This window comes from Fusarium poae, chromosome 2 (assembly GCF_019609905.1).
Source record: "Fusarium poae strain DAOMC 252244 chromosome 2, whole genome shotgun sequence".
In the NCBI taxonomy this organism is placed as follows: domain Eukaryota; kingdom Fungi; phylum Ascomycota; class Sordariomycetes; order Hypocreales; family Nectriaceae; genus Fusarium; species Fusarium poae.
The window spans coordinates 2,274,076-2,296,718 of record NC_058400.1 but is presented as its reverse complement, the minus strand read 5'-3'; the positions used below and the strand labels follow the sequence as shown (position 1 = coordinate 2,296,718).

The window sequence follows — 22,643 nt, the reverse complement described above, 5'->3', positions numbered from 1 at the left end:
ACGATTCACATGTGTTATTGTGTCGTCCTAGGAGTTATTCACTGTATTGTACTCCCTAAGGTCAAGGCTTACTTCATCAAACAGCTAGGTGAGTAGGCATCTCGAGTAAATATAGAGAACAGGTAAATAGGTCTTTGAGATCTCATTTGTTATATGTTGAAGTTCAGTCTCTCATTGTATGATAAACTTGTATATACTTTGTCCAGCACAATTTCAACTCAAGTCCAGTCGAATACGAAAGGCTTTCTATATTGCGCCATGCCTCCCCTCCATCACTGCACTGACGTAGGCATTGCGCTACGGGCGGTTCATCCGCTAATCTGACAGCGGGAAAGTAGCGAGGTCTAGTACTATAGTTAGATGTCCATACCAAATAATAATTTACAGTAGGTACGCAGACTTCTCATGGATGGATCTCAGTGCAGAAAGATTAGATTTTATATTATGAAGGAGAACCGTTTTATTAACCGCTTGTGACGAAACTAGTAACCATAAAACTCGGATCTCCAAATCAAAGGTTCTCAACATTGTCTGAGTACTTACCTAGGTACCTAGGTACCTATGAGGTAGGTCATACTCCGTGCTATGGATGTTATGAGCACGAGCCTTTAACCGATGATGGTGGCACAAGGCCGAGTTCAAACTTCTCAGGGTTCCCCAGGTAGGAAACAAAGGGTGGAGTCACTAAAAGATTACACACCTAGGTACCCAGAACTTTGACAGTATTTGTCCGTCAATACTCGCCCGTTGAATCTTGTCATCATTTAATTGTGGCTTGGGAGTTTAAAACAATACAGACTGCAACGTCAATTCAAGTCTTTCTCGACGAGGTCCATTTGCCCTTGGGAGCCTGCTTGATCTTCAGTGACGTCTCATCAATCAATCTCACACTCACTCGCTAAACCCTGCCTTAACACCACCCAACCAAATTCTGACTGGACCTGGACAACACTGAGCGAGAGAGACTGATCGTTATTTCAACATCAATTGTCCTTTTTCTTCCGGTCATCTCAGGACTAGTCCACCTTATCTACATACAAGACCTACGCTTGCAGTGCCTACGACACAGACCCATCATCTCACACCGTAGGACGTACATAGGTCATAGGCAGTCCAAAGCTCTCTCTCTACTACTACCACTACTTTACCAAAGGACAGGATAGCTTAGTACCCAACGTTAGTGGAACTGAAGGACCCTGCCCAGCCTACCTACATACATACATACATACGCATACGTCTGAGTAAGAGGGGCTCTCGTTTTCAGTCAATCAATTAATCAATCAATCCTCCCGCGCCCTCCGCTCATCATATCCAGCCATCGTCTCCCTCCCTCCACCGAAACCAGATCCATCTACTCCGCCGAAGCTCACTCGACCCCCTCGCTTTGATTTTTTAGCAACCTCGTCGCTCTTTCTTCTTCTTCTTTTCCTTCTCTCCCTCTCCTCTTAATGCTGTTGACGACACTGAGCGTCATATTCAGCTCTCACCATATCTGATACCGTCCATCTCGACCCCTCAATGCGACCCGCCCGCGTTCATCAACCCTCGACGTCCTATACGAGGTAGACGCCCGAAACGCCAAGCCCAATAGGCCCTGTGACTTTTATTCTTACGGCTGCTTCCACAACCTTCGTCGCTACTTTTCCACTCAAACCACACCTGTCGTCGTCATGTCTTTCCGAGGCGACGACCAGCGAAGATATGGCCATGTGCCACCTGTACGGTATCCGGTTGCTGGTCGCGATCAAGAGTACCAACAACAGCAGCAGCAGCAGCAGCAGCAGCGACCATCACCATACGAAGACCTTGGGCGCCGAGCTAGCTTCAACGGCGGCGATGATGCCGCCTATCTCCAACAACCCACCAGCCGCTCTCCCGGCTTCGGCTCTGGTGAAGACGAGCTCTTCATAGACAACAACTCTGCTGCCCGGCCTGGCTACGGTTCCACCAACAGCGCCCTGTCGGGCTACCAGCACCAGTACCAAGACGTGCCTCCCACACCTACGTACTCATACAATCCTCAAAGCTTTGCGCAGTCATCGGGCTTCTCGCGATCGACCTCTACCAACGCTCTCCCATACCGCAACCAGAGTCAGACCCAGCCTCCCTCCCGTTACGCCTCCAATGCCAGCTCCTACACACCGCAAGCTTACGACCCATCTGCTTATGCAAGCACCAATGTCCCACAACGACAAGGCTCATACCAAGGATATAACAACTATGGCCAAAACTATGCCTCTCAGCCATCTCCTGGCTTCAGTCAATCCTCTGGAGGCTACCCGCAATCAGCGGCTTCACCTGCTTTGTCGTCTGGGTTTGATCAACCATTACGGAGCCCATCAACTGGTGGATATGACCAGGCCTATAGCCAATATCCCGGTCAATTATCAAACGGAGGGGCGTCTTTCTCAAACCCATCACAGCCTCCATATCCTACTACAGCGCAGATGCCCGTTGGGCCGTACTACTCCCCAAATGAGCACAATTCACTCTACAACAGGGCATCCCGTTCAAATTCCCAAGCCTCACCCATCGGCTCTCCCTCAAATGCTGGATCAACCTCACCTGGTCTACAGCGGCATCCAACGAATGCACCACTGCCGAGCAGGCCTGGCGACGATGAACTTGCCTGGACAGCCGGACACGAACGGATTACGAGCGACAACCTGATGCAAGAGTTGGAACTTGAGTTAGGCAGTTCTGGACAAGGCTACCGTCCACTCCCGGAGCCCGAGAATGGTCGATACGAGGAAGATTTTCATGGCCAGCAGCTGCAGCGTTTCGATTCTGGCGCTACCACAATCCCTAATACAGCCAGCCGAACAACTTCAGGACGAACTGGTCGAACCGCTTATGAACCCGAAGATGACGACGACGACGACGCGTATGGAGAGGCTGGTCTGATGGCTATGCGACAGGCTGAGCTTGATGAACAGCGTTTCAGCACTGGGTTTGGATACACAGACATGCCCGTCATGGCAGACCCTAGCCCGGAGCCAGCCCATACTCCCGCCCATACCAACTCATTATCTACGAATATGTCAACCAACACACTGACCACTCACCCTGAGGAGCAAGCTCACAGCAGCGACAGCGAATTTGCCGGCGTTGACTTGGGAATGCTGGGCGGTGGTTTCGGTGGCACCTTAACTTACGGCGGAGATGTAGGATCACCTCCTAACTCGTCTGGTCAAGATGTTGGTCGACCTCTCCCTACGCCGGGCTACTTGAATCGTGCGTATGATCAAGGTGACAGCGTGCCGGCGTTCAAGACAGCAGAGATGGACTATGGTGGCACAGGGGGCTTACAGCCACCAACACAGCATCGATTGAGTTTCGACGAGGAAGATGAGCGTGTATCACTACGCTCCCGACAAAGTGGCACAGACTCACCGAGCAAGGATGAACTACAAGATCTATTTTATCACCCGGGATTATCAAGTCGACCTCTGCCAGCTATTCCAGGACCTGGGTCCGACAGTAGCTCGATGCTCTCAGTCCAGACCAACAACCGCCAACAGTATCAGCACGCATACTCTCGTAGTTCAGACTCACGGTTCGGTGCGCCGAATGATCCTGAAGCTTACTATACTGCTGGTCAGCCCTATAATCCGCAACCCGAGCGATCCATTTCATTGGCCGGACACAGCCACACACCTCAGGTACAAGCACCCGCTCGCTCCAGAACCGATGCCGCCGAAGAACGGAGGAAACTTGCCAGACACGGTCACCAGCACGTACCTTCTAACCAGTCTTTCCCCGAATATGAGACCCCTGCTGGCTCAATAGCAGCCTTTGACGGAATCACTCTACCCAGCGGCCGAAAGAAGAAATTCATACCTTCAAAACTCAATGCAGCCGATTTCCGCAAATGCCCTGAGCCATGGGCGCTTAGTGGTCTTGAGGCCTGGATCCGCGAAATGGGAGAAGGCGAGCAGGATCTAAGGAGCAAGTCAATCGAGGAAGCATTGATCAACTTGTTTACCGGCAAGATACCGATGATGAATGTAGCAGACGCCGAGGTTCTCAGCACGCACGTAGTGACATCGATGTTGGAGCGTGGTATGCTTATACCAGAAGAAGAATGGGTCAAGATTGGAAACGGACACATCTCTGGAGTCTTGTGGCAGTTGACAGGCTCTGGATGCTATGCTCCCAAGGTGCACGATGAAGAGATCGGCGGCCGATGCTACTCACACCATTGCACTCGTACCCTGAAGAAGGTTGATCTGGAGGAGTTGTCCCAAGACTCAAAGCCCGCTGACGAATGGCACGTGTTCTATGGTCTCAGCAAGGCCGACTGGGAAACGAAGCCAAAGAAGGAAGTTGACCGACAGAATATCCTCCATGAAATTGTCACTGGCGAGGAGAATTATATCAAGCAGCTGGATATCTTTCGCATATATTACCGGGATCAACTTCGCATGATGCAACCTCCTATCTTAAAGCCCGAAAAACGAGATAAGTTCTTGTTTACGGTGTTCGGAAAGCTTGATGAAGTGCAAGAGATTAACAAAGATCACTTGTTGTCGCAGCTCAAATATCGACAACAAGAGCAGGGTCCTTGGATCATCGGCTTCAGTGACCTGTTCCGAGAATGGATCAGAAAAGCCAAGTCAGTTTACATTGAATATGCCTCGGCTTATCCCAATGCGGTTTATCAGGTTCGCAGGGAAGCCGATCGCAACATTCTTTTCAAGCGATTTCTGGATGATATGCAAAAGCAGAAGGTCTCATCTAAGCATGACTGGACTCATTACTTGATTGCGCCAATTCAGCGCCTTCAACGTTACACTCTTCTTCTTGAAAGTGTCGAAGGCAAGATGGTTACCGACAGTGAGGAAAAGACAAACTTGGCGAAGGCTATTGCCGAAATTCGACAGGTGACTCTGGAGTCTGATGCCAAGGTCGCAGAACAGAACAAGAGAGTCCAAATGATGGAGCTAAACAGAATGCTCGTACTAAGGCCAGGCTTCCACTCTGTGTTGAATCTTGACCATCTCGGCCGTGAACTGATCTTCCAAGGAGACCTGCAAAGAATGGGATCAAAGGGAGTCAGATGGGTTGATACGCATGCCTTGCTTTTCGATCACTACATGATTCTGGCAAAGACAGTGACACCAAAAGAGGGCAAGGACAAGAAGTATGATGTTTCAAAAGAGGTATGTGAAATCTGCTAGCTGGCACCGTGGTGCTGTTACTAACACAACGCAGCCTATCCCGATGCCTATGCTATTCCCAGAGAGTATCAACGATGAGCCAGTACAGAAACAAAAGGGCATCACTGCTCCGCTAGGCAGGACAACAGCAGCGTCTGCCTCTACCACTCAACTTAACAAAGTAGGAGCAAATACTGGCAGACCTGGGCTGGAACATGTGGCTACGAACTCCTCTCTTGGCTCGTCCCTGACCCCGACTGGTTCCAACGACACTGAAGGTAGAATTTTGTACCCATTCAAAGTCAAGCATTTGGGCCATGAAGTATATACCTTGTATGCATCATCAGCCAAGGATCGAGCCGACTGGTGCAACATGATTATCGAGACCAAGACACGACATGCCAAGGCTCTCTTCTCCCAGAACGCCGAACCCTTCAGACTGCGAGTGCTTGCGGACGCTGCTTTCCATTACGACAACACCTCTATATATGCCAGATTTCCAAGCGTACCAGTCAAGGGCACCCCTCTCGACCGGGCCATTCATGAGCTGGAAAGTGTCTTAGGACCAGCTCAGGGTGTCGCTCCCGTGTGCCGTGCCCAAGTCAACTGCGCCACAAGCTTCACTGCCTTTGGAAAGTCCGTGATCGCCATTGGAACCGATTATGGTGTTTACATATCAGAACCATCGAATCCCCGTGGATGGCAGAGGGTATGTAGTATCCCTATCCCCTCCTTCGACACAACTAACACTCTTTCTAGACGGTTCAAGCCAATCGCGTGACCCAAATCGCAGTCCTCGAGGAGTTTGCTGTCTGTGTGCTCATTGCAGACAGGAACCTCATTTCCTATCCTCTGGACGTAATCGCTCCAGTATCTGATTTCTCAGCTCCTCTCAACGACAACCCTCGACGAGCGCCGCAGAGACTGGCTAAAGATGTGACTTATTTTGCCACAGCTAAGATGAAGGACAGAATGCTTCTTTTCTACAAGCGCAAGGAAGGTCTACACACGTCGTTCAAGGTTCTTGAGCCCATTTTCCAAAAGTCTACCGAAAAGAAGTCGCGACTCTTTGGTGGACGCAAGACAAGTGGGGGATCCGCAGAGACATTCCGTGATTTCGACGAGTTTTTCTTCCCAACTGAGTGCTACTCCCTGAGTCTGTTTCAAACATACATTGCCGTCGCAACAGCCAAGGGAGTAGAAATGCTCACACTAGACAAGAAGCAACCCATGTCAATTCCTGACCTCAAAGCACCGGCTATCGCTAACATTGCCAGCCGCATCCAGAATCAGAAGCCGCTGGGCATGTTCAGACTCAACGAGAATGAATTTATCGTGGCATATGAGGACTGTGCGGTGTACGTGGACAAACACGGCGACGTCAGCCGCACACTTATCATGGAGTACACGGGCAAGCAGAAGAAGGCTCGTGGAGCGATCATGTACGGACAATATCTGCTTCTCTTTAACGATGACTATGTTGAGGTGCGAAATGCGGAAAACGGACGCTTGCGTCAGATCATAGCTGGGCGAGACGTGCGTGTTCTGGATCTCGGCGTCCGGGGCCCTACGGGAAGAAGCACGCTGAACCCACAGTCACACAGTAACGGTTATGTGCAGACTTCGAGCGCAGGTAGTGAAGGGTCAAAGGGCACAGTCAAGATTGCCATGTCACACCCAGAGCTTCCAGGTCGACAAATTGTTTTGGAGATGCTTTTGAATGACGGTCACATGGAGAAGTGAGAGGGAAGAAGCGAGCGGCTGATATAATGATACAGATCCGTCCTGATGAGACGTCTCGGCCCACCTGGCGTGGCAACAAGATCTTAAAGCAGTCCTGAAATCACAAGGTTGATGTGTGATGGATGGTCAGAAGAAGGAGAGCTCTCTTTGCTCGTGTACATGTACATATTGACCAGTTTCTCACTTGATATTCTATGGCCCTATAGTCTAATGATTGGATCTATGGCGTAGGGAGGATCTTTGTGGCAGGGCGTTCATAGGTGGTGCAAGGAAGTTGCTGGTGTTATGAAACCCATCATGAATGATACCTAAACGATATTAGAGGAGATACCTAGTTTTGGATAATAGCAAGTCACTGTTGTGACGGGTTATGACGACTTGTGCGAAATATCTCCCAAGCGTACCGTTACATCTCAACAATTACAGGGGCTAGACGTGTCTTAACCATATTTATGCGTTGAGCCCAACCCTTCTTTGCAGGATAATCACTCTACTTAACCTGTACGAGTAAAAAGCAACTACCTATTCCGAGAGATCCCCTGACTCTGGAATTTGACTTTCCGAAACCCCTCCTTTTAAGCAGTAAATGCGTCCAGTTTTAATCCAGGATTCCACAACCGGCACCTGTTGAGATGTTGCAGGGTGTGGAAATAGAAACCATGAGATATGTCCAGTAGAGACGTTAATTTACGGCCATTGTCTAGTCTGTCGAAGCTCAAGGACTGATTTAAGGCTTAGCCTCCTCGAGAGTCTCCTTAGCATCGGCCTTGATGTCCTCAACGACACCGTGTAGGCCCTTCTTCTTCTCGGACTCGTACTTGAGAATTCGGGAGACCTGGACGACACCAACCAGTCCGAGGAAGAAGTTGACGGCAGCAAGGCTGTCGTGGAGTGTGAGTCAATGTTTGGGATATTAAGAGAATGAATTGTACATACAGGTAGTTCTTGGGCTTGATGATCAGGCACCAGCGAGTCCAGATGATACCAGTGCAAGTAAGGGCGAGGTTCTGGGTGAAGGAGAGCTTCTCGGCGGGACGAGCGAAATCGGAGATACCGGCAAGGACAAGAGCCCACTACAAGCGACGAGCCAAGTCAGTATATGTGCTTTATCGTTTGTACCGATGTAACCGTCTTCGTAGGCGGGGTATCGCGAGTTGTGATTATCGTCAACAAACCTTCATGACAGGAGCCCTACAACCACCCATATTAGCAAACCCCGGCTCCACAATCCAATCTTGATATTGGTTCGGATGCTCTCTCACCAGAAGTGCACAGTCTTGAAGCCAACCTCGCTCTCATACATGCGCTTGAACCAGCCCTGCTGTTGCTGCTGTTGGGCGCCATCGGTGCTCTGCCATCGACGGCCGCTGCCCTGGTAGAAGTTCTGTCGGAAGGTCTGCTGGCGGAAAGCCTGGCGGGCAGGCTGGGCAATGGTGGCCTGGCGGAAGAGAGGGCGCGAGGCGCGAAAGAGGGTGTTTGCGGACGAGGCCATGGTTGCTATTGAGTATCAGTACCAGTACCAATGTTAAAATCAGGTATTAAATCTAGGTTAGTAGTCGGAACAAGTTGGCGCGCATTCAAAATATTTTGCGACAACTGCAAAATAGAAAAGACGCAATTACTTCAGCATCCAAGAAATTCAATCACTGACTTACATCTTTTGGTGGAGAGGAGATGCTTCTTCGGGCGGGACGAGTTGAAAAGGTAGTCTAGTCAAGTCGAAAAGACGAGGTTCAATTGAAAGAAGCTTTGATTGAGAATAGGCGTTGGGGCAAGGGTCGGTCGCTGTCGCCCCGAGATAACCTAGTAGGTACCTTTTTACCCACCTACAACTTTTCCAGGCTGTGGATTTAGTGGATGGTGCGCTAATTCCCATCTATTCTTTGGAGACACTAAGCGCAGTGCCCGGAAACCGGAGATATCGTGCGTCCGGAGTTTAACGTGGGGGAAAATGTGTCAGCGGCACCGGAGCTTGTGCATAAACTAATTATGCAAAGTAGTAGCTCACATTATTACGCCATTGGTTTTTATGCCACTCCGCCTTCAGTTTATTCCGCCCGAACCTCATTGAGGATCCTTGCCAACCACAAGCTCGCAATTACTTAGCACTATAGGCACTTCAAGGTCAACCTCGACGACTCCCTCGCTGTCCAACGACTTGAACGAATTCCCTTCACCTCACCATGTCGGCAAAGTACGCTTTCACAAAATCTCTCCGCGAGGTGCGATTCCTCTTTTGTCAGACTTCGGAGCAGAGCGCGGCCCTCCGGTATGTTTGAACCATTCAGTTCCGAGCAACGACCACGAACATACACGACGAGTATTCAATTAGAGAAATTGAAACACACAACACATTGGAGAACATCGCCGAAAGAATACACAGCTAGAGGGACATCAAGACTGACTGTACTTGTGCCGACACAGATCATTCATCACTCGATCGTATCCTACCATGAAGCGCAACAACCCCAACATTCCCATCCTCATTCGTGAAGCCGCCGGCACTCAGCCCAAGATCTTCGCCCGATACGGTCGGTATCCCCCGAGCCATCTGCAGCTCCCACGACACGGCACGGCACGCACTCAAAGACCGGCGATACTAACATACCATCTATAGAGCGAGGTGTCGAGAAGTCACAGATCCTCGAGGGTCTTTCTGACAAAGAGATTGAGGACACTGTTACTAGCTTGGTTCGACCCGCTCAATAGATGATCACTGCTTGTTATTTGTGAAAGATATTTGAGCTTGGGGGTGGGGGCCTTGAAGTCGGGTTCCGCGACGATGAATTGTACATAAAGATTAAAATCAGCATGCGACAAAAGAGTATTGCACCACTATAAACCAAAATATCTCGTCTCATGGGTCAATCGCTCTTGCGTGATCGACTTGCGTCGCTATACAAAGGGTGCTTTCCAAAGACCAGCGTATTTGATTAGGTCAGACTACTTACAACCAACAGAACTCACTCGACTTCTGGATGTTGTAGCGTGACTACAAAGGGATGAGAATGGTAGGCACCATACTCTGGAATTTTGCTTAATGCACTATCCTCTCCTCAACTGTTACATTTGTCTGGTGTATCATTACCGTAATGAATGGCAACCACACAAATACAATGAAGTACTTAATGGACAATCCAAGTTGTCACATTCAATGCAAGTTCCACAAATCCATACCACTTTTTTGTCCTGAGAATCCCCATGATGATATTGACCTTAAGTCAAGCAGTGAAGAATACCAAAATTTACGCATCTGTGCCCTCATATGCTGTATACCATTCCCTCCCATATTTCATCGTTCTTCGTTCCTTGTCAAGGCTATCGCTCATTCTTCGGTAACGGGAGAGCCCTGTTCTAGGTCACCATTTTCCACAACAGCTTTCGTCTTTGCGCCCCAGACCGAGGGTGTCTGCGGCTTGGATGGGGCACGATCCCGAGATGCTGAAAGAGGAGGCCAATCATCGTTGATCAGGCCAGGCTTCCTGGTTTTGGTGATTGGTTGTTTGGGAGTTCTAGGTGAATCCTGGGTTGCTTCCCCTGTGCCCCCTGTCTTTTCTTTCTTCGCGCCCATTGTAGCGGCTCTTTCTTTGCCCTTTCCTCTCTTGGGGCCTTTTCCTGGTGTCTTTGTATGGTCCTGGCACGCTCCCTCTTTGTCATTTGCCAAGGTCTCTTTCTGAGCCGCTTCCGATAGAGCCCGTTGATGTTTTGGGACTGAAGTAGCTACCGCAGAAAGCATGGAGTCGTCGGTAGGAGCTGCGCCCAGGCCAGACTTCAGTGGTTCTTGAATGGCATTTCGCGTGCGATTGGTTGCATCTTCTGATGTGAGCCTATCGAAGCTCTCGTTTCCATCAGAATCTGGTGTTGTTTGCTTGTCCATGGGTGGTGAGACAAACTCCTGTGCTTTGGGGTTCAGTCGGCTCGTTGCACTGTTGTCGGGCCCATGTAAGCTTGGTGAAGCAGTAGAGGCAGAATCGCTCTGACATTGAAAGGCAAAATCCGATGAAGGGAGAGAAATCTGGGTGTCTGTGGACTGCTCTGCAGGTACTGGCACAGTCTTGATGGCATGGCGACGTATCTTGCCCATACGAAGCGAACCTCCCCTGCCGAATCTGAATCCCTTACGATTACGGGCATCCTCATCGGGCGAGTCCGATTCATCGTGCGGAATTTGCTGGGTGTTTCCCTGATTCTTGCTTTGTTTGGAAAGATCGGATGCAGAATGTTGTTCGGGGTCGTCATAGTGCCGCTTTGTAGGGGAGAACGACTCAAACGGCTGATTATCCAAGTCAATTATGGGTGTAAGGCCGTGACGCGTACTCTCAGAATCGCCCGGAGGAGCTTGAGTGGTCGTATGGGGATGGGGCGTGTGAGAGTTAGATTCGTGGCCTTGAGACATCATCTTATGTTTTGACTTCTTCTTCTTCGACTTCGATTTCGGACCCTTCCCCTTTCCCTTTGGCTGAGCTTGTCCGTTGTCTGAACGCCGGTTTGTGTCAGAAACTTTTGACGGAGTGTCTTGTTCGATGTGCTTGAGCACTTGGGTTTGATCTGGCTCGCTCTGGCATCCATTCTTGCCGGTTTGAGAAGAGGTAGTAGCCAGTCCCCTGTCCTGATCGACGTTCTCTTCGATAGTTGTTTCTTGTCCTGCCGGTCCAGTTGATTTGCCAATGGAGTCCTTCTGCGCACATGTGGGAGATGCCGGTTTCTGAGGAGATTGCTCATAAACACTGCCAGTATCAGGAGTGAATGTCACGTTCTTGGTCGGGGTTGACAGTTCGGATTCAGCACCGTACACTTCGCGCTTATCACCCTTTGAAACCCGCCAGTTATCGCCATCTTTGACAGGGCCACTGCTGGATTTAGTTGGTGTAAAATTTCTAGAACGGTGACGATTTAGTGGCATGGGAATCTTTGCCCACGCTTGGCGCCTTTCCTTGATTTCGTTCTCAGTGAAGACGCTGGGTACGCGATTGTGGCCGGTCGCACTGCTGTCTGGGACAGATGATGTGTGTGTAAGGGGATGCACAACCTCTACACTAGCCTGGCTATCCGCGCCCTTCTCTGTGGCCGTGGGTTGTCTTGTGTGTGCTTCTTCCGTGGTTGGAGATGCCTTGGAGGGGGTGTTAGGCAATGAAACACGAGCTTTGGTTCCAGTAGTCCCATTTCCGTCGCTTTCTGGACTGTAGGAACCATGTAGATCATTGCGATGCATATCTTCCAAAGCTTCCTCAGCAGGCGGCTTTGTTTGCAATGGCTCACCGAGGGTTTGGCCGACAGTCTCCAAGTGTGTAGATCCCGGGACAAAGGTTTGCTCTTGAGGATAGCCATGTACGGCAGGAACGAAATCAGGTAGTTTCGTCATCAGCTGAGGAGCAACAGATGGTCGATTCAGTGTATGAGGTTGTACAAATCCAGAGAAAGCTTGTTGGCCACTGCTCTTGGGCCACATACGCGCATTGGCTGGGTTCGCCACAGATGGATGAAGCATTCCAGGTGGGATCTGGTGAGCTGCCGAAACACCAGGCACAACGAGGCCAAATGGATACGAAGAGAATGGCACAGAAGAGGGATGTTGGTCAATGGCCTGGCTAGAGGTCACCCGAGTCGGTGCTTGCTCGGAGAGTGTCCACTTGGAACGCATAGCCGGGTGGAAAGTAACCGATAGAGCGTGTTCGGGCATATTTCCACCACCCATCGTTAGGGCTTCACCAACAGATGAAGGGTTATTGAACCTGGTGGCAGTTGGTTAGTCAAGTCAGATTGTCTGAAGGGCGGGGATTTCAACAAACCTGACTATGAAGCGTCCTGGTTCCTTGGAAGGCAATGGGTATACTTCGTCTACAAGCCCGTATCGCCTAGATAAACCATACTTGATCCGTGACTGCATATCTACCGATGACATTTCATGTTGGGATTCCACGGCGACGTGCACAGATCGGTTACGAGCCTCGCACATCTGGCAGGAGCAATGAACGTAGTCTCTAATGGCATATCCATCCTGGACGTTCCGACACGTCACTTGTATTGGATCCGAGCCTTCTCGGCGCCACTTGCCGTTCTTCCATAGTCCTCCATCTCGCATCTTCTGGAAGGGGTCGGAACTAACATGTGGTTGCGTAACAGGCGCTGTTGCGTTTCGCTGGTTGTGGCCACCTCGACGGCCTGTCCCTTTGCGTCCACCACGCTGATTACCTCCACGACTGAACCCTGAGTGAGTAGTGTTAAAGTTCTCGTTGTTTTGATACCAACGATTGTCGTTCAGCTCGGAGCGTTCCAGGCGGGAAGAGTTGTTGGGATTCCGACCACGGTTGGGTGGGCAACCTTTTGGATGAAGAAATGGTTGCTGCATGCTCACATGACGGTAGCTCGTTCCATTAGAGGCATTGTCCTGAGGGGCAATGTACCCTCCTTGGGCCACTTGATTGAAGGTTCCAGAGGGGTGGAAAGTAATTCCCAGAGGATTGTGCATCTGATTTGGCTGTCCTGCCCCCTCTGCGTGAGCTCCAGGCATGTGGTTGGTATGGAAATTTGGTTCCAGTTTTTGTAATCGTTTGGGACTGTTCGCATCACCAAGGGGCTGTGTGCTCTTGTGTTCCTGGGGGGCCAGGCGACCAGAAGATTGATTTGGTCGCGCAGCCTGAGACTCGGCATCACTTTGCTTGCTGTTACCTCCGGTGTCATCCTCCTTCGAAGGACTCGAAATAGCCTGGGCTGGTTGCTAAACAGCGTTCGGATCATCGAGAGAAGGGCTGAAACCAGTTTGTTGTGTACCACTGTTGGTCTGCTTTTCAGGAGTCCTCAGGGTTGAAAATTCCATTGCGGTCGATGTTGGCAGTGACGTTGTCACTGTGGAATTGTGAGCTCCTGGAGTCGCCCGAGGGTTGCCACGACCTCGTCGCCCAGCTTTTGTCGGGGTTTGTACATCGAACTCTTCTAGATCGCGGCGTTTCTTAAACGATCCCTTCTTTTGCTTCGTTGATGAGTTAGAAGCGACGTAGTTGTTTTCTCCATTACCAGGTGATAGGAATGGCACAGAACAAGAGGGCTCGGTAGATTTGCAAATGGTTTGAGGTGATACTTGAAGAATTTCCCCGGGGTTGGTCGTCTTGGTCTGTTCCGTCAACACTGCGCCGCTGTTACTGTGAGCGACAGGTCCAGCGGCGGCAGCGGATTGGTGCAGGGCTTCCACTGCGCTGGGTACGCGCTTTTCGGATGGCGACTGATAGTAGTGTTTACCTTCTAATACAAGAACAGGCGCCGAAGCCTTCATGGAAGTTGGCGAGGCTTGGTGGGGGTTGACCGCTGGAGGTGGCGGAAGGCCTGAGGGTTCGAAGATGCGTTGGCCAGCTGTGATCTCATTAGCTTCAGGTTATATGTGGCGCTGTTGATAATTTATACATACCAAGCCAGTTTTCGAGGCCGTCGTCGGCGCAAGACTGCATTAGATGATTTGGCTTCACGTCCGAACCCAGTCTTAGCTTTTCGGGAGCAAGTAGCAGGGAGCGACGGTGTGTAAGCGCGTTTTCAACGAGCGCCACAACATCAGCTGGGATCCGACCGATCGAATTCCAATCGTCCTGACTGAGAAGTGAGATGATAGATTGAGTTTCATCCCAGTTTATGAGGTTCTGGCAGTTGGACTCCACGTACATCCATGAATCGGCCCAGAAGCCGACTTCAACGGCCGTTGTCTTTTTCACGTCCTCAGCGATGATTTGGTTCTCATCATAGAGATGGTTGACCACGTTCCAGAGATTCAGGGCTCCATAGTTGTAGATGTCGTGGGTATCGAAATAGGTCCACAAGTCATCCCAGCAAGAGGGTTTCTGCATGTACTTCATGTGACCCCAGTAGAGCCTGCGAAGCGAGTTACAGACGGACTGGATTTCATCCTTGTTCCAAAGGTGAACGCGACGCTGTGGCATCAGCTGGTCCACTCGGCGGAAAGGCTGTTGTCCACATTGTGTAGAGAAGATAGCCCCAGCTTCAGTGCGAGGATTCATGTAAAATCCCACAGGAAGATAGTCTTCAAGATACGTCTGCCGGACACCGTCGGTGCCAGGGGTCTGAAACATCTTGTAGACATTGGGTAATCCGTTGGGATAGAACGCATTGAAGGCTTCGCGCTGGTTGGGCGGCTGCTGACTACCATGAACTCTGCTTGGGTCCAAGGCCTTTTCTGGTGAGGTCGATGGCCCCAAGGTTGGTAGGTCCACCCCAGAGACGGGATGAGGTTTAGGTTTAGGCATGGCGCTGCCTATAAGAAGTCATTAGCAAATCGTGTGTAAAATGCTATCATTTTTAACCAAGGTGCACGTTGTGATGTAGTTTGTATCGAGCTTCTGCATGCGACGAGGTGAAACGTCTGCAAAAACAAATCAAATCCTGCCGAAGGAATAATTCTTACCTACTAATAGAACAGAAGGCTAGGCTACACTGGAAGATTAATCAACAAGACAGAGCGGACCGATTCCAGATGAGTGCAGAGGCGGTGGTGTAGAAAGGAAGGTAAAAGATGAAGATCGCTCCTTCCTGTACAAGGCGATGTGAGAAAGCGCAGGCGATGCGGATGATAGGTACTAACTCGAAGTGCGCGGATGAAGGAGGCGGACGAAGGACGGGGGATGAAGAAGGAGAAGAAAAATTCAGAAGAGCTGAAAGGTTAGAGATAATAAAGAAAAAGTTAAGAAAAAGTGAAAACCCATTTGAGTTGCAATCACTCGCGGTCGCTAGCACTGGCACTGCGCTGGCACTGGCACCGACAGAGGCTGGTACTGATGCCTCGTATCGCCAGGTGACAAAACCTAGTGAATGGAAGTATCTAAGGGAGAGTTAAAGTCACTTCCGCTTGGCCTTTGCTGTGCATTAGAGAGTGAAAACTGCAAAAGGTCCTGAGACAATCCGACTCTCTGTAGATGGAAGGGTGGTCAACACTCTGTCTACCACAAGTCACAGTGGGTGAAATTTGAACATGCACAGAGAATAGAGATGGAAGCAAGTCGACGTGCGTTTCAAGTTTGGTAATGCCGTGTTTTAGTAGGTATACACAATGAGCATAATCGGCCAAGTCAGTTGTAGGTTGAAGATGGGTGGGTGCTTGCTTCCCGCTGCACATAACCACCTCGACCCGCCGCCCATGAGTAATAAAAGTTGTTTGCGTCCTACGTCCACATTCATTCAGCCGGGAATTATTTTCTTCTAGCTTGGTTCAAGAACAATGTGATTCGATCGGACTGTATCGACGCTGGTTACCTGCCGCGATTTAAGGTACTCATCCGAACAAAATGGGTGCTGATACTTTGCAACTTTTGACTGGGAGGGTACATCACTGACAGCTACTCATAAACTTAGTAGATCAAAATCCCAAGTCTAGAAGTACGGAGACTTGGTTGAGACTTTGGGTGAGTTTACCATATTGAATTTATCTTTTATTCGAGAGTAGAGTGCGTCAATATGAGTCGTCGTCATTGGACAGTCTCTTGGTCATTGATAACAAGTATATAAAGGGGGGGCATATCGTAGGGTTTGAAGTTTCTTTAAAGTCAAATCATTACTGCTGTTGTTTGAGAAGCTTAAGAATCTCGGACTCGTTTTCGCCAGTAATGGCCTTGCCATTGTTCCAGTCTACAACCTGGGGATGATGTTAGCCAAGAGGTGCCGTTGCTGGAAATATCTTTTACATACCACTGGTCGAATGAAGTTATCCTTGCTTTCCTTGAACTTCTTGAGCGCATCCTTCTCGGTATTTGCGCCATTGATCACCTTGGGAATGCCGCCGCTACCAACATATTCCAGGATCGTCTTAACTTGGTCTTCTGTTGGGGGGTCCTCGGTGATGTTGAGCTCAAACTCTTCTCGGATAGGAGCGGTCTGGGTTGAATGATCGCTTGCCTGGTCAAGAGTGGCACCGGAGGATGCGTTGGCGGAGACCTGCTTGAGAAGGTTTGCTACTCTCACGGATGCCGGAGAGCTGGCCTTGTGAAAGACCGTCACGATATCGAGCGTCTTGTGCTGTTGATTGTTTAGTTACCAAGCACACTAATCGCAGGGTACCAACTTACAAATCGAAACATTTTTGCCGGATTGACTCTGTACTTTGTTTATTAAAGAACGATAAAAGAGAAATCACGGTTGTTCAAGAGAGGTTCACGTTTGAGCTCCGATTTGGTATAGCTCCATGAAGCTTGTCACGCCGAAATCCATATGACGACTTAATGGCTCGGTGTTTACATGATCCGTGCACGACCCCACCTTCAGGGTGTCAGAGGAATCGGCCGCTGGAGCCATAAGAGACGAAATTAGTGAGCCACTTTATGCTCTTTATACTATGGCTCTTAGACTATTTATTTTTGTAACCTAAACTTAGGAGGTTATTTTTTTCTGCTACCCACTGGCCCACCACAGGCCGGCTGGTGGATAACAGAAAAGTTGACTTCCTGGGCTTGGAGGTGTAAAGATAAGTGGCCTGAAACCACAGTCTAAAATCGACCAAGCTGACTTGCTAATTTTATCTCTCGCCGCGAATTTTTCTGATCATTGGAGGGGCTTGACAGCAGCTTATCAAGGGATAACAGAGAACGTGAAACTATTAATTAAAGAGCAGAAAGTAAACAATTTCACTATTAAGATAGTACTTATTTCAAGATTAAGTTATATAATCTCAGTGGTAAAGCAGTAGAGTTTTGGCTGCTCAAAATAATCGCCAGATGAGCTGCCAAAGGATGCTGTCCATGTATTGACGACGAATTAGAGTACCTATCAGACGAAGAGCAACGAAGAACCAGAGGGTTTATAGTACACACTGGGTGTCTGTATCAAGAACAATTAATACGAATCGCAGAATCTCGTTATGATTCGGACCGGGCTTTATTGTACAGTATTGTCCAAGTCCGCCAAAATCGATATTGAGCGAACCAAACTATCTAGGTAATGTAGAAAATCCATGTGAAAAGGCATGAATGGGAGCCATGATTCCCATCTCAATTTACCCAAATGTGGCAGGCAGTACCTACGCAATGGATGGGATAAATCCTGTGAATAAAACAAACACTACCTAATTGTCTGTTTGTACTTCATATAAAAGGTTCAGCCAGGATGTTACCGAAGAACTCCTGCTTGCATAGGGTATGCAAAAACGAAATCAAAGCCACAATAACAAAAAAATAAGTACAATGCAAAGATAATAAATATGTAAGTAATCTTCTAGTCCCTAAAATCACTAGGCAATGATAGCACATGAAGATCGACTCGTGCGTTTGTTCGTCAGGTTGCTGTTCAAAACGACCAGGGGAGCCGCCTCGCCAAGTTGTGTAGAACCGCATGCACTAGGAAGATCGACTGCAGCAAGCATGTGTTGCAGAACCCTAAAGAAAGAGCTAAATCTCTGCATTTCCCTTATGACGTATGTGCTACGATCCAATGCGTTTTTCTTTTGTTGTCGCGACCAAGCACTCTTGTAATGACGTATTCTATGAAGTCAGGTTGTGGAGAAGGCGTGTATTACCATGGCAGTAGCAGCGATTTATCGTCGGAAGTGTGAATTATAAAAAGGTCTCGCGGTTGATTTAAAGCTTCTCTCTCACACACATTGCATCCTCCCATTTCACTTTCTACAACTTTCTCTCTTACCAAAAACACAACCACATCTTCATCATGTCTGGCTACTCCAACGTTGGTAACCGTGGCGTCTACGAGGCTGGCGACCAGAGAAACATCTCTGAGGCTGAGCGCAAGGCCCAGGAGTCCGATCCCTATAACGAGGGCAAGGAGAACTCCCACAACAACCTCGACTCTAGTAAGATTGCTTAGAACGCAAAGATAGAACGGATCGATACTAACAGACTCTCAGAGGATGAGCGATCCATTGCCAACCGACTCGCTGCCGAGGAGCAGAAGTCCGAGTCTGGTGACGATACTGAGACTGCCCAATTAAAGAAGGACCCTACCCTGCCTGTAAGTCCAATCGAACCCCGGTCGTGACATCGCATTCTAATACCAATCGCAAGGCTCGCGCTCACGGTAACGAACCCTCCAAGGGCGCCAAGGTCGATGCTCAGTTGCAAGCTGAGGAGGAAGAGGAGCTGAAGCGCAAGGGCAAGGCTTAATTGTAATAATACCTGGACCACGGCCGCTTCGTTGCAGGCAAATGATGCGGAAGGGATGAATTAATGAACAATGATTGAAGCCACTCCATAACCGCTGTATCGTGATGAATCCAGCATGTGATTAGTATTGTTGCAGCAGCGTGATTGGTTCGCAGGATCGTGTTTTCCAGAGGCTTCAGCTACATAACTGTATGCTCTATTAATAAGTTGTACATGTGTTTCTAGCGTAATTTATCTATCAGTTTTGACATATGCCAACAAGTCCAACGTGCAGTCGAAATATCAAACACAAGACGCATAGACATCTGTCAAAAGATGGGATCATCAAATACATCACTAGTTTTTAAAGATCTGAATGAAGTTTGGGAATGTATGTTGTATTCATATTGCACAGATATTCATCTAATGGGCCAAAGACAAGCCAACTGGCAGCTTTGCAAATTATCAGGGGTACTAATACCGAGTGTATCACTATTGTCTTGATTAGTCTATGTAGCGTGACAGAGTGTGCAAGATTAAAATGATAAGAGGTTTGGTGCTTTCAGAATATGTAAGAATTGAATATCAGTTATCCACCGGATTTAGCTACTCCGGCGAAAGAGAGCCATCCAGTAGAATCAATCGCAAATTACCTCATCTTGAAGCGAGGAAAGGAAAAAAGAAATGCTCAAAGCTTACCTTGATGCGCCCAGCGAGATCTTGTCTTTGTCGTTATGCTCACCTCTTGAATTGTAAGAGAAGGGAGTTTGTCTACAGAAAACTTCAAGTCGACCAGAAATTTTCTTTTGAAGTTCTCGCATACCTGGCCCGTGCACTGTTGTCGGGTATTCCGTTCGCGTTCGGGACGGTCAAAGATTAGTCCGATAAATTAGACCGAAAGTTAGGGCAGGCACGCACAGGTTCTTTTTCTGCTCACCATCAAAAAGACCTTAGCGATTTCAAGGTCCGCGGCTCCAGCAAACAACCAACTAACGGGACAGCATAATCGACAACTGGTATGAACCTCGACCCCTACGATTGCAGTTGAATCCGAATAGACACTGCGCGCGCGGATTTTTTTTTTTTTGAACATTTCGACTAATCGACAACTATATAGATCACCGTCACAATGGGCGACGCAGTCATTGAGGGTTCGAACTGGCGCCTCGTTGAGGTTGGCCGAGTCGTTGTTATCAACGGCGACCACCCCTTCGCTGGCCACCTGGCCACGATCGTCGAGATCATCGACCACAAGCGAGTAGGTTTTTCCTGCTTCGATTGCAGCAACACACGATATTGACCCTCGCCATAGATTCTCGTCGACGGTCCTTCCGCGAACGCTAGCCTCGCCACTCCCCGACAAGCTGTTCCCCTCAACAAGGTTCTCCTCTCCTCTCTTTCTGTTGAGGGCCTGAACCGCGGTTCCCGAACTGGTGTCGTCCGAAAGCTCTGGGAGAAGTCCGAGATCGACTCCAAGTGGGAGCAGACCAACTGGGCCAAGAAGCGGGACCAGATGGAGCGAAGGAAGGCTCTTACCGACTTCGAGCGTTTCCAGGTGCTCCGACTCAAGAAGCAGCGACGATTCGAAGAGCGCAAGGCTCTGGCCAAGGTCAAGGCCTCCGCATAAATGGGTTATTTAGCTGGAGTCACGGGAGGTGCTTGAAAGTCGGGTTTAGATCAAGTGGCACGGAACAGGGCGAAACACAATCACGGCTGTATAGAGGCTGCTGGATTCTCTTTTCGCTCCGTTCTGGAAGGCTGTATGCCACATTTCATCTTCTTCAAGATGAACGGCGTCAATACGGAAATTCTGAGATCAACTGAATTCAAAGCATGAGGAGCACCAAAAAGAACATGGATTCATTGTGAAGTGTAGCCAAAATAAAAATGAAATGAATACCCCCTACTCTCCGCTGTGCTTGCATCATCTGCTTGTCTTGTTTGTCAATTGATCGATATCTACCCCAATATTAACCTTAATCAATTACTACTACCGCCTCCATGTCCATTGTTTTCCGTCCCTCGTCAGTCTGACAATCTGGAGGGAGATCCGAGGAGTAACGACGCAAAGTTTGATTACCTAATACGCCTAGTTCCCACCTCCCACCAAGCAAGCCCTAGAATTATCGCTGTGCGAGATCCCCATCACAAAACGAGGACGTGAGAGAATAGGCCAGCAAACAGACGTATCTGGGACCAGAAAAACAAGTAAGTACGCAGCTGCGGTCCCGTTTATCGTATTATTTGGCTCTCGATTTTTGCGGTATTGGGAGCATTTTTAAGCCACAAATATCTCGCCAGAAGAGAATTGCTGTTAGCTAGAGTTACTAACATCTGTGCCCGCACCAGTCGCCAAAATGTCGAACCCCCGCGTTGAAGAACTTCCCGACGAGGAGCCCAAGAAGACCACCGTCCAGGAGCACGAGGATGACTCCAGCGACGACTCTGAGGTTGAGGAGGTCGGCGAGGGCCAGCTCCCCGCTGGTTCTACCGTGATCCACAACCGCAACGAGAAGAAGGCTCGCAAGGCCCTTGAGAAGCTGCACCTCACCCGCATCCCTGGCATCACCCGTGTTACTCTCCGCCGCCCCAAGAACGTGAGTGACGAGGAATCCCGAGGAGGCACTGGAGGGGTAAATTGAGGAACGGTGCTAACCGATCTGCTCCAGATCCTCTTCGTCATCAACACCCCCGAGGTTTACAAGTCCCCCAACAGCAACACCTACATGTAAGCCGGTCTCACAAATACAGTTAGCGACTATCTTCTAACCTTTGGTTTAGCGTCTTCGGTGAGGCCAAGATTGAGGACGTTAACGCCGCTGCTCAACAAGCGGCTGCTGCTCAGCTCGCTTCCCAGAACGCTGAGGACCACTCTGGTCACAACCACGGCGAGCCCAGCAAGGCTGTTGAGGCCGACGAGAAGAAGGAGGACAAGGATGATGATGACGAGGAGGACGAGGAGGAGGATGAGGAGGAGGTCGATGCCTCTGGACTTGAGGATAAGGACATCGAGCTTGTCATGACCCAAGCCAATGTCAGCCGAAACAAGGCTGTCAAGGCATTGAAGGAGAACGACAACGATATTGTCAATTCCATCATGGCTCTAAGTATCTAGGCATAAGTTTTTGACCGGACGATCTTCCACAAAAGCATGTGCATGGGACGAACATTGGGCTCTGTATTAGTTCTGGGCGAACTGTACCCTGCGGAATGGAGTTGATGTCAAACAACGGAAAAAAATCAAAGGGAAACACCCACATCCGTCAAACGTCACTTTTGTCATTGCATGTGTGATATTGTATTTTTAAACCTAAACAGTGACTTAATGGTGATTGTATAATCGTCTATATCATCCAAAACTACTGAGTTCTATCTAGGTGCGACGGAAGAACTGCACGTTGCCATTGCTAAATAATTTAGACGCAGCAACCGTTATCTTTTTTCTTTCTTTTCATTTTGCAACCGTATTATACTTTGATTATCTTCCTCAATTGAACTTCCATTTAACCCAAGCTCTCAATCAATGAGGGGTCCGAAAACGCTGCCCGCCGGATATTCGAAGTCAATACACGTGACCTACTAGCGCCCGGTTGTTCCCTGGAAGTTCGGCAAAGTCATCAAACAATCAAATCAAGATCAACCTCTCAGCCCTCTAGAC

At 49.1% G+C, this 22,643-nt stretch overlaps 8 protein-coding genes across 8 annotated transcripts; 5 read left to right on the top strand and 3 right to left on the bottom strand.

The window, feature by feature from the left end:
- Positions 1-1,670: 1,670 nt before the first annotated feature.
- On the top strand, positions 1,671-6,902 carry FPOAC1_004687 (uncharacterized protein; the record flags this gene model as incomplete). Its single annotated transcript, XM_044849228.1, has 3 exons — positions 1,671-5,162; positions 5,215-5,868; positions 5,919-6,902. The coding sequence occupies 3 exons, from the start codon at positions 1,671-1,673 to the stop codon at positions 6,900-6,902; spliced, it is 5,130 nt and encodes a 1,709-aa protein (XP_044707938.1).
- Positions 6,903-7,629: 727 nt separating this feature from the next.
- Positions 7,630-8,394, bottom strand: FPOAC1_004686 (uncharacterized protein; the record flags this gene model as incomplete). The annotated part of the gene is made up of 4 exons (XM_044849227.1): positions 7,630-7,783; positions 7,839-7,975; positions 8,078-8,093; positions 8,165-8,394. The coding sequence occupies 4 exons, from the start codon at positions 8,392-8,394 to the stop codon at positions 7,630-7,632; spliced, it is 537 nt and encodes a 178-aa protein (XP_044707937.1).
- A 691-nt stretch (positions 8,395-9,085) lies between these two features.
- Positions 9,086-9,611, top strand: FPOAC1_004685 (uncharacterized protein; the record flags this gene model as incomplete). Its single annotated transcript, XM_044849226.1, has 3 exons — positions 9,086-9,171; positions 9,327-9,433; positions 9,520-9,611. 3 exons carry the CDS (start codon positions 9,086-9,088, stop codon positions 9,609-9,611), a joined length of 285 nt encoding a protein of 94 aa, XP_044707936.1.
- A 616-nt stretch (positions 9,612-10,227) lies between these two features.
- FPOAC1_004684 (uncharacterized protein) lies at positions 10,228-15,151 on the bottom strand (the record flags this gene model as incomplete). The annotated part of the gene is made up of 4 exons (XM_044849225.1): positions 10,228-12,634; positions 12,692-13,613; positions 13,674-14,249; positions 14,305-15,151. 4 exons carry the CDS (start codon positions 15,149-15,151, stop codon positions 10,228-10,230), a joined length of 4,752 nt encoding a protein of 1,583 aa, XP_044707935.1.
- A 1,301-nt stretch (positions 15,152-16,452) lies between these two features.
- On the bottom strand, positions 16,453-16,975 carry FPOAC1_004683 (uncharacterized protein; the record flags this gene model as incomplete). Its single annotated transcript, XM_044849224.1, has 3 exons — positions 16,453-16,533; positions 16,587-16,913; positions 16,964-16,975. 3 exons carry the CDS (start codon positions 16,973-16,975, stop codon positions 16,453-16,455), a joined length of 420 nt encoding a protein of 139 aa, XP_044707934.1.
- A 1,579-nt stretch (positions 16,976-18,554) lies between these two features.
- On the top strand, positions 18,555-19,006 carry FPOAC1_004682 (uncharacterized protein; the record flags this gene model as incomplete). The annotated part of the gene is made up of 3 exons (XM_044849223.1): positions 18,555-18,696; positions 18,751-18,854; positions 18,908-19,006. 3 exons carry the CDS (start codon positions 18,555-18,557, stop codon positions 19,004-19,006), a joined length of 345 nt encoding a protein of 114 aa, XP_044707933.1.
- Positions 19,007-20,114: 1,108 nt separating this feature from the next.
- FPOAC1_004681 (uncharacterized protein) lies at positions 20,115-20,612 on the top strand (the record flags this gene model as incomplete). Its single annotated transcript, XM_044849222.1, has 2 exons — positions 20,115-20,243; positions 20,298-20,612. The coding sequence occupies 2 exons, from the start codon at positions 20,115-20,117 to the stop codon at positions 20,610-20,612; spliced, it is 444 nt and encodes a 147-aa protein (XP_044707932.1).
- Positions 20,613-21,342: 730 nt separating this feature from the next.
- Positions 21,343-22,100, top strand: EGD2 (GAL4 enhancer protein; the record flags this gene model as incomplete). The annotated part of the gene is made up of 3 exons (XM_044849221.1): positions 21,343-21,582; positions 21,655-21,713; positions 21,767-22,100. The coding sequence occupies 3 exons, from the start codon at positions 21,343-21,345 to the stop codon at positions 22,098-22,100; spliced, it is 633 nt and encodes a 210-aa protein (XP_044707931.1).
- Between the last annotated feature and the right edge of the window lie 543 nt (positions 22,101-22,643).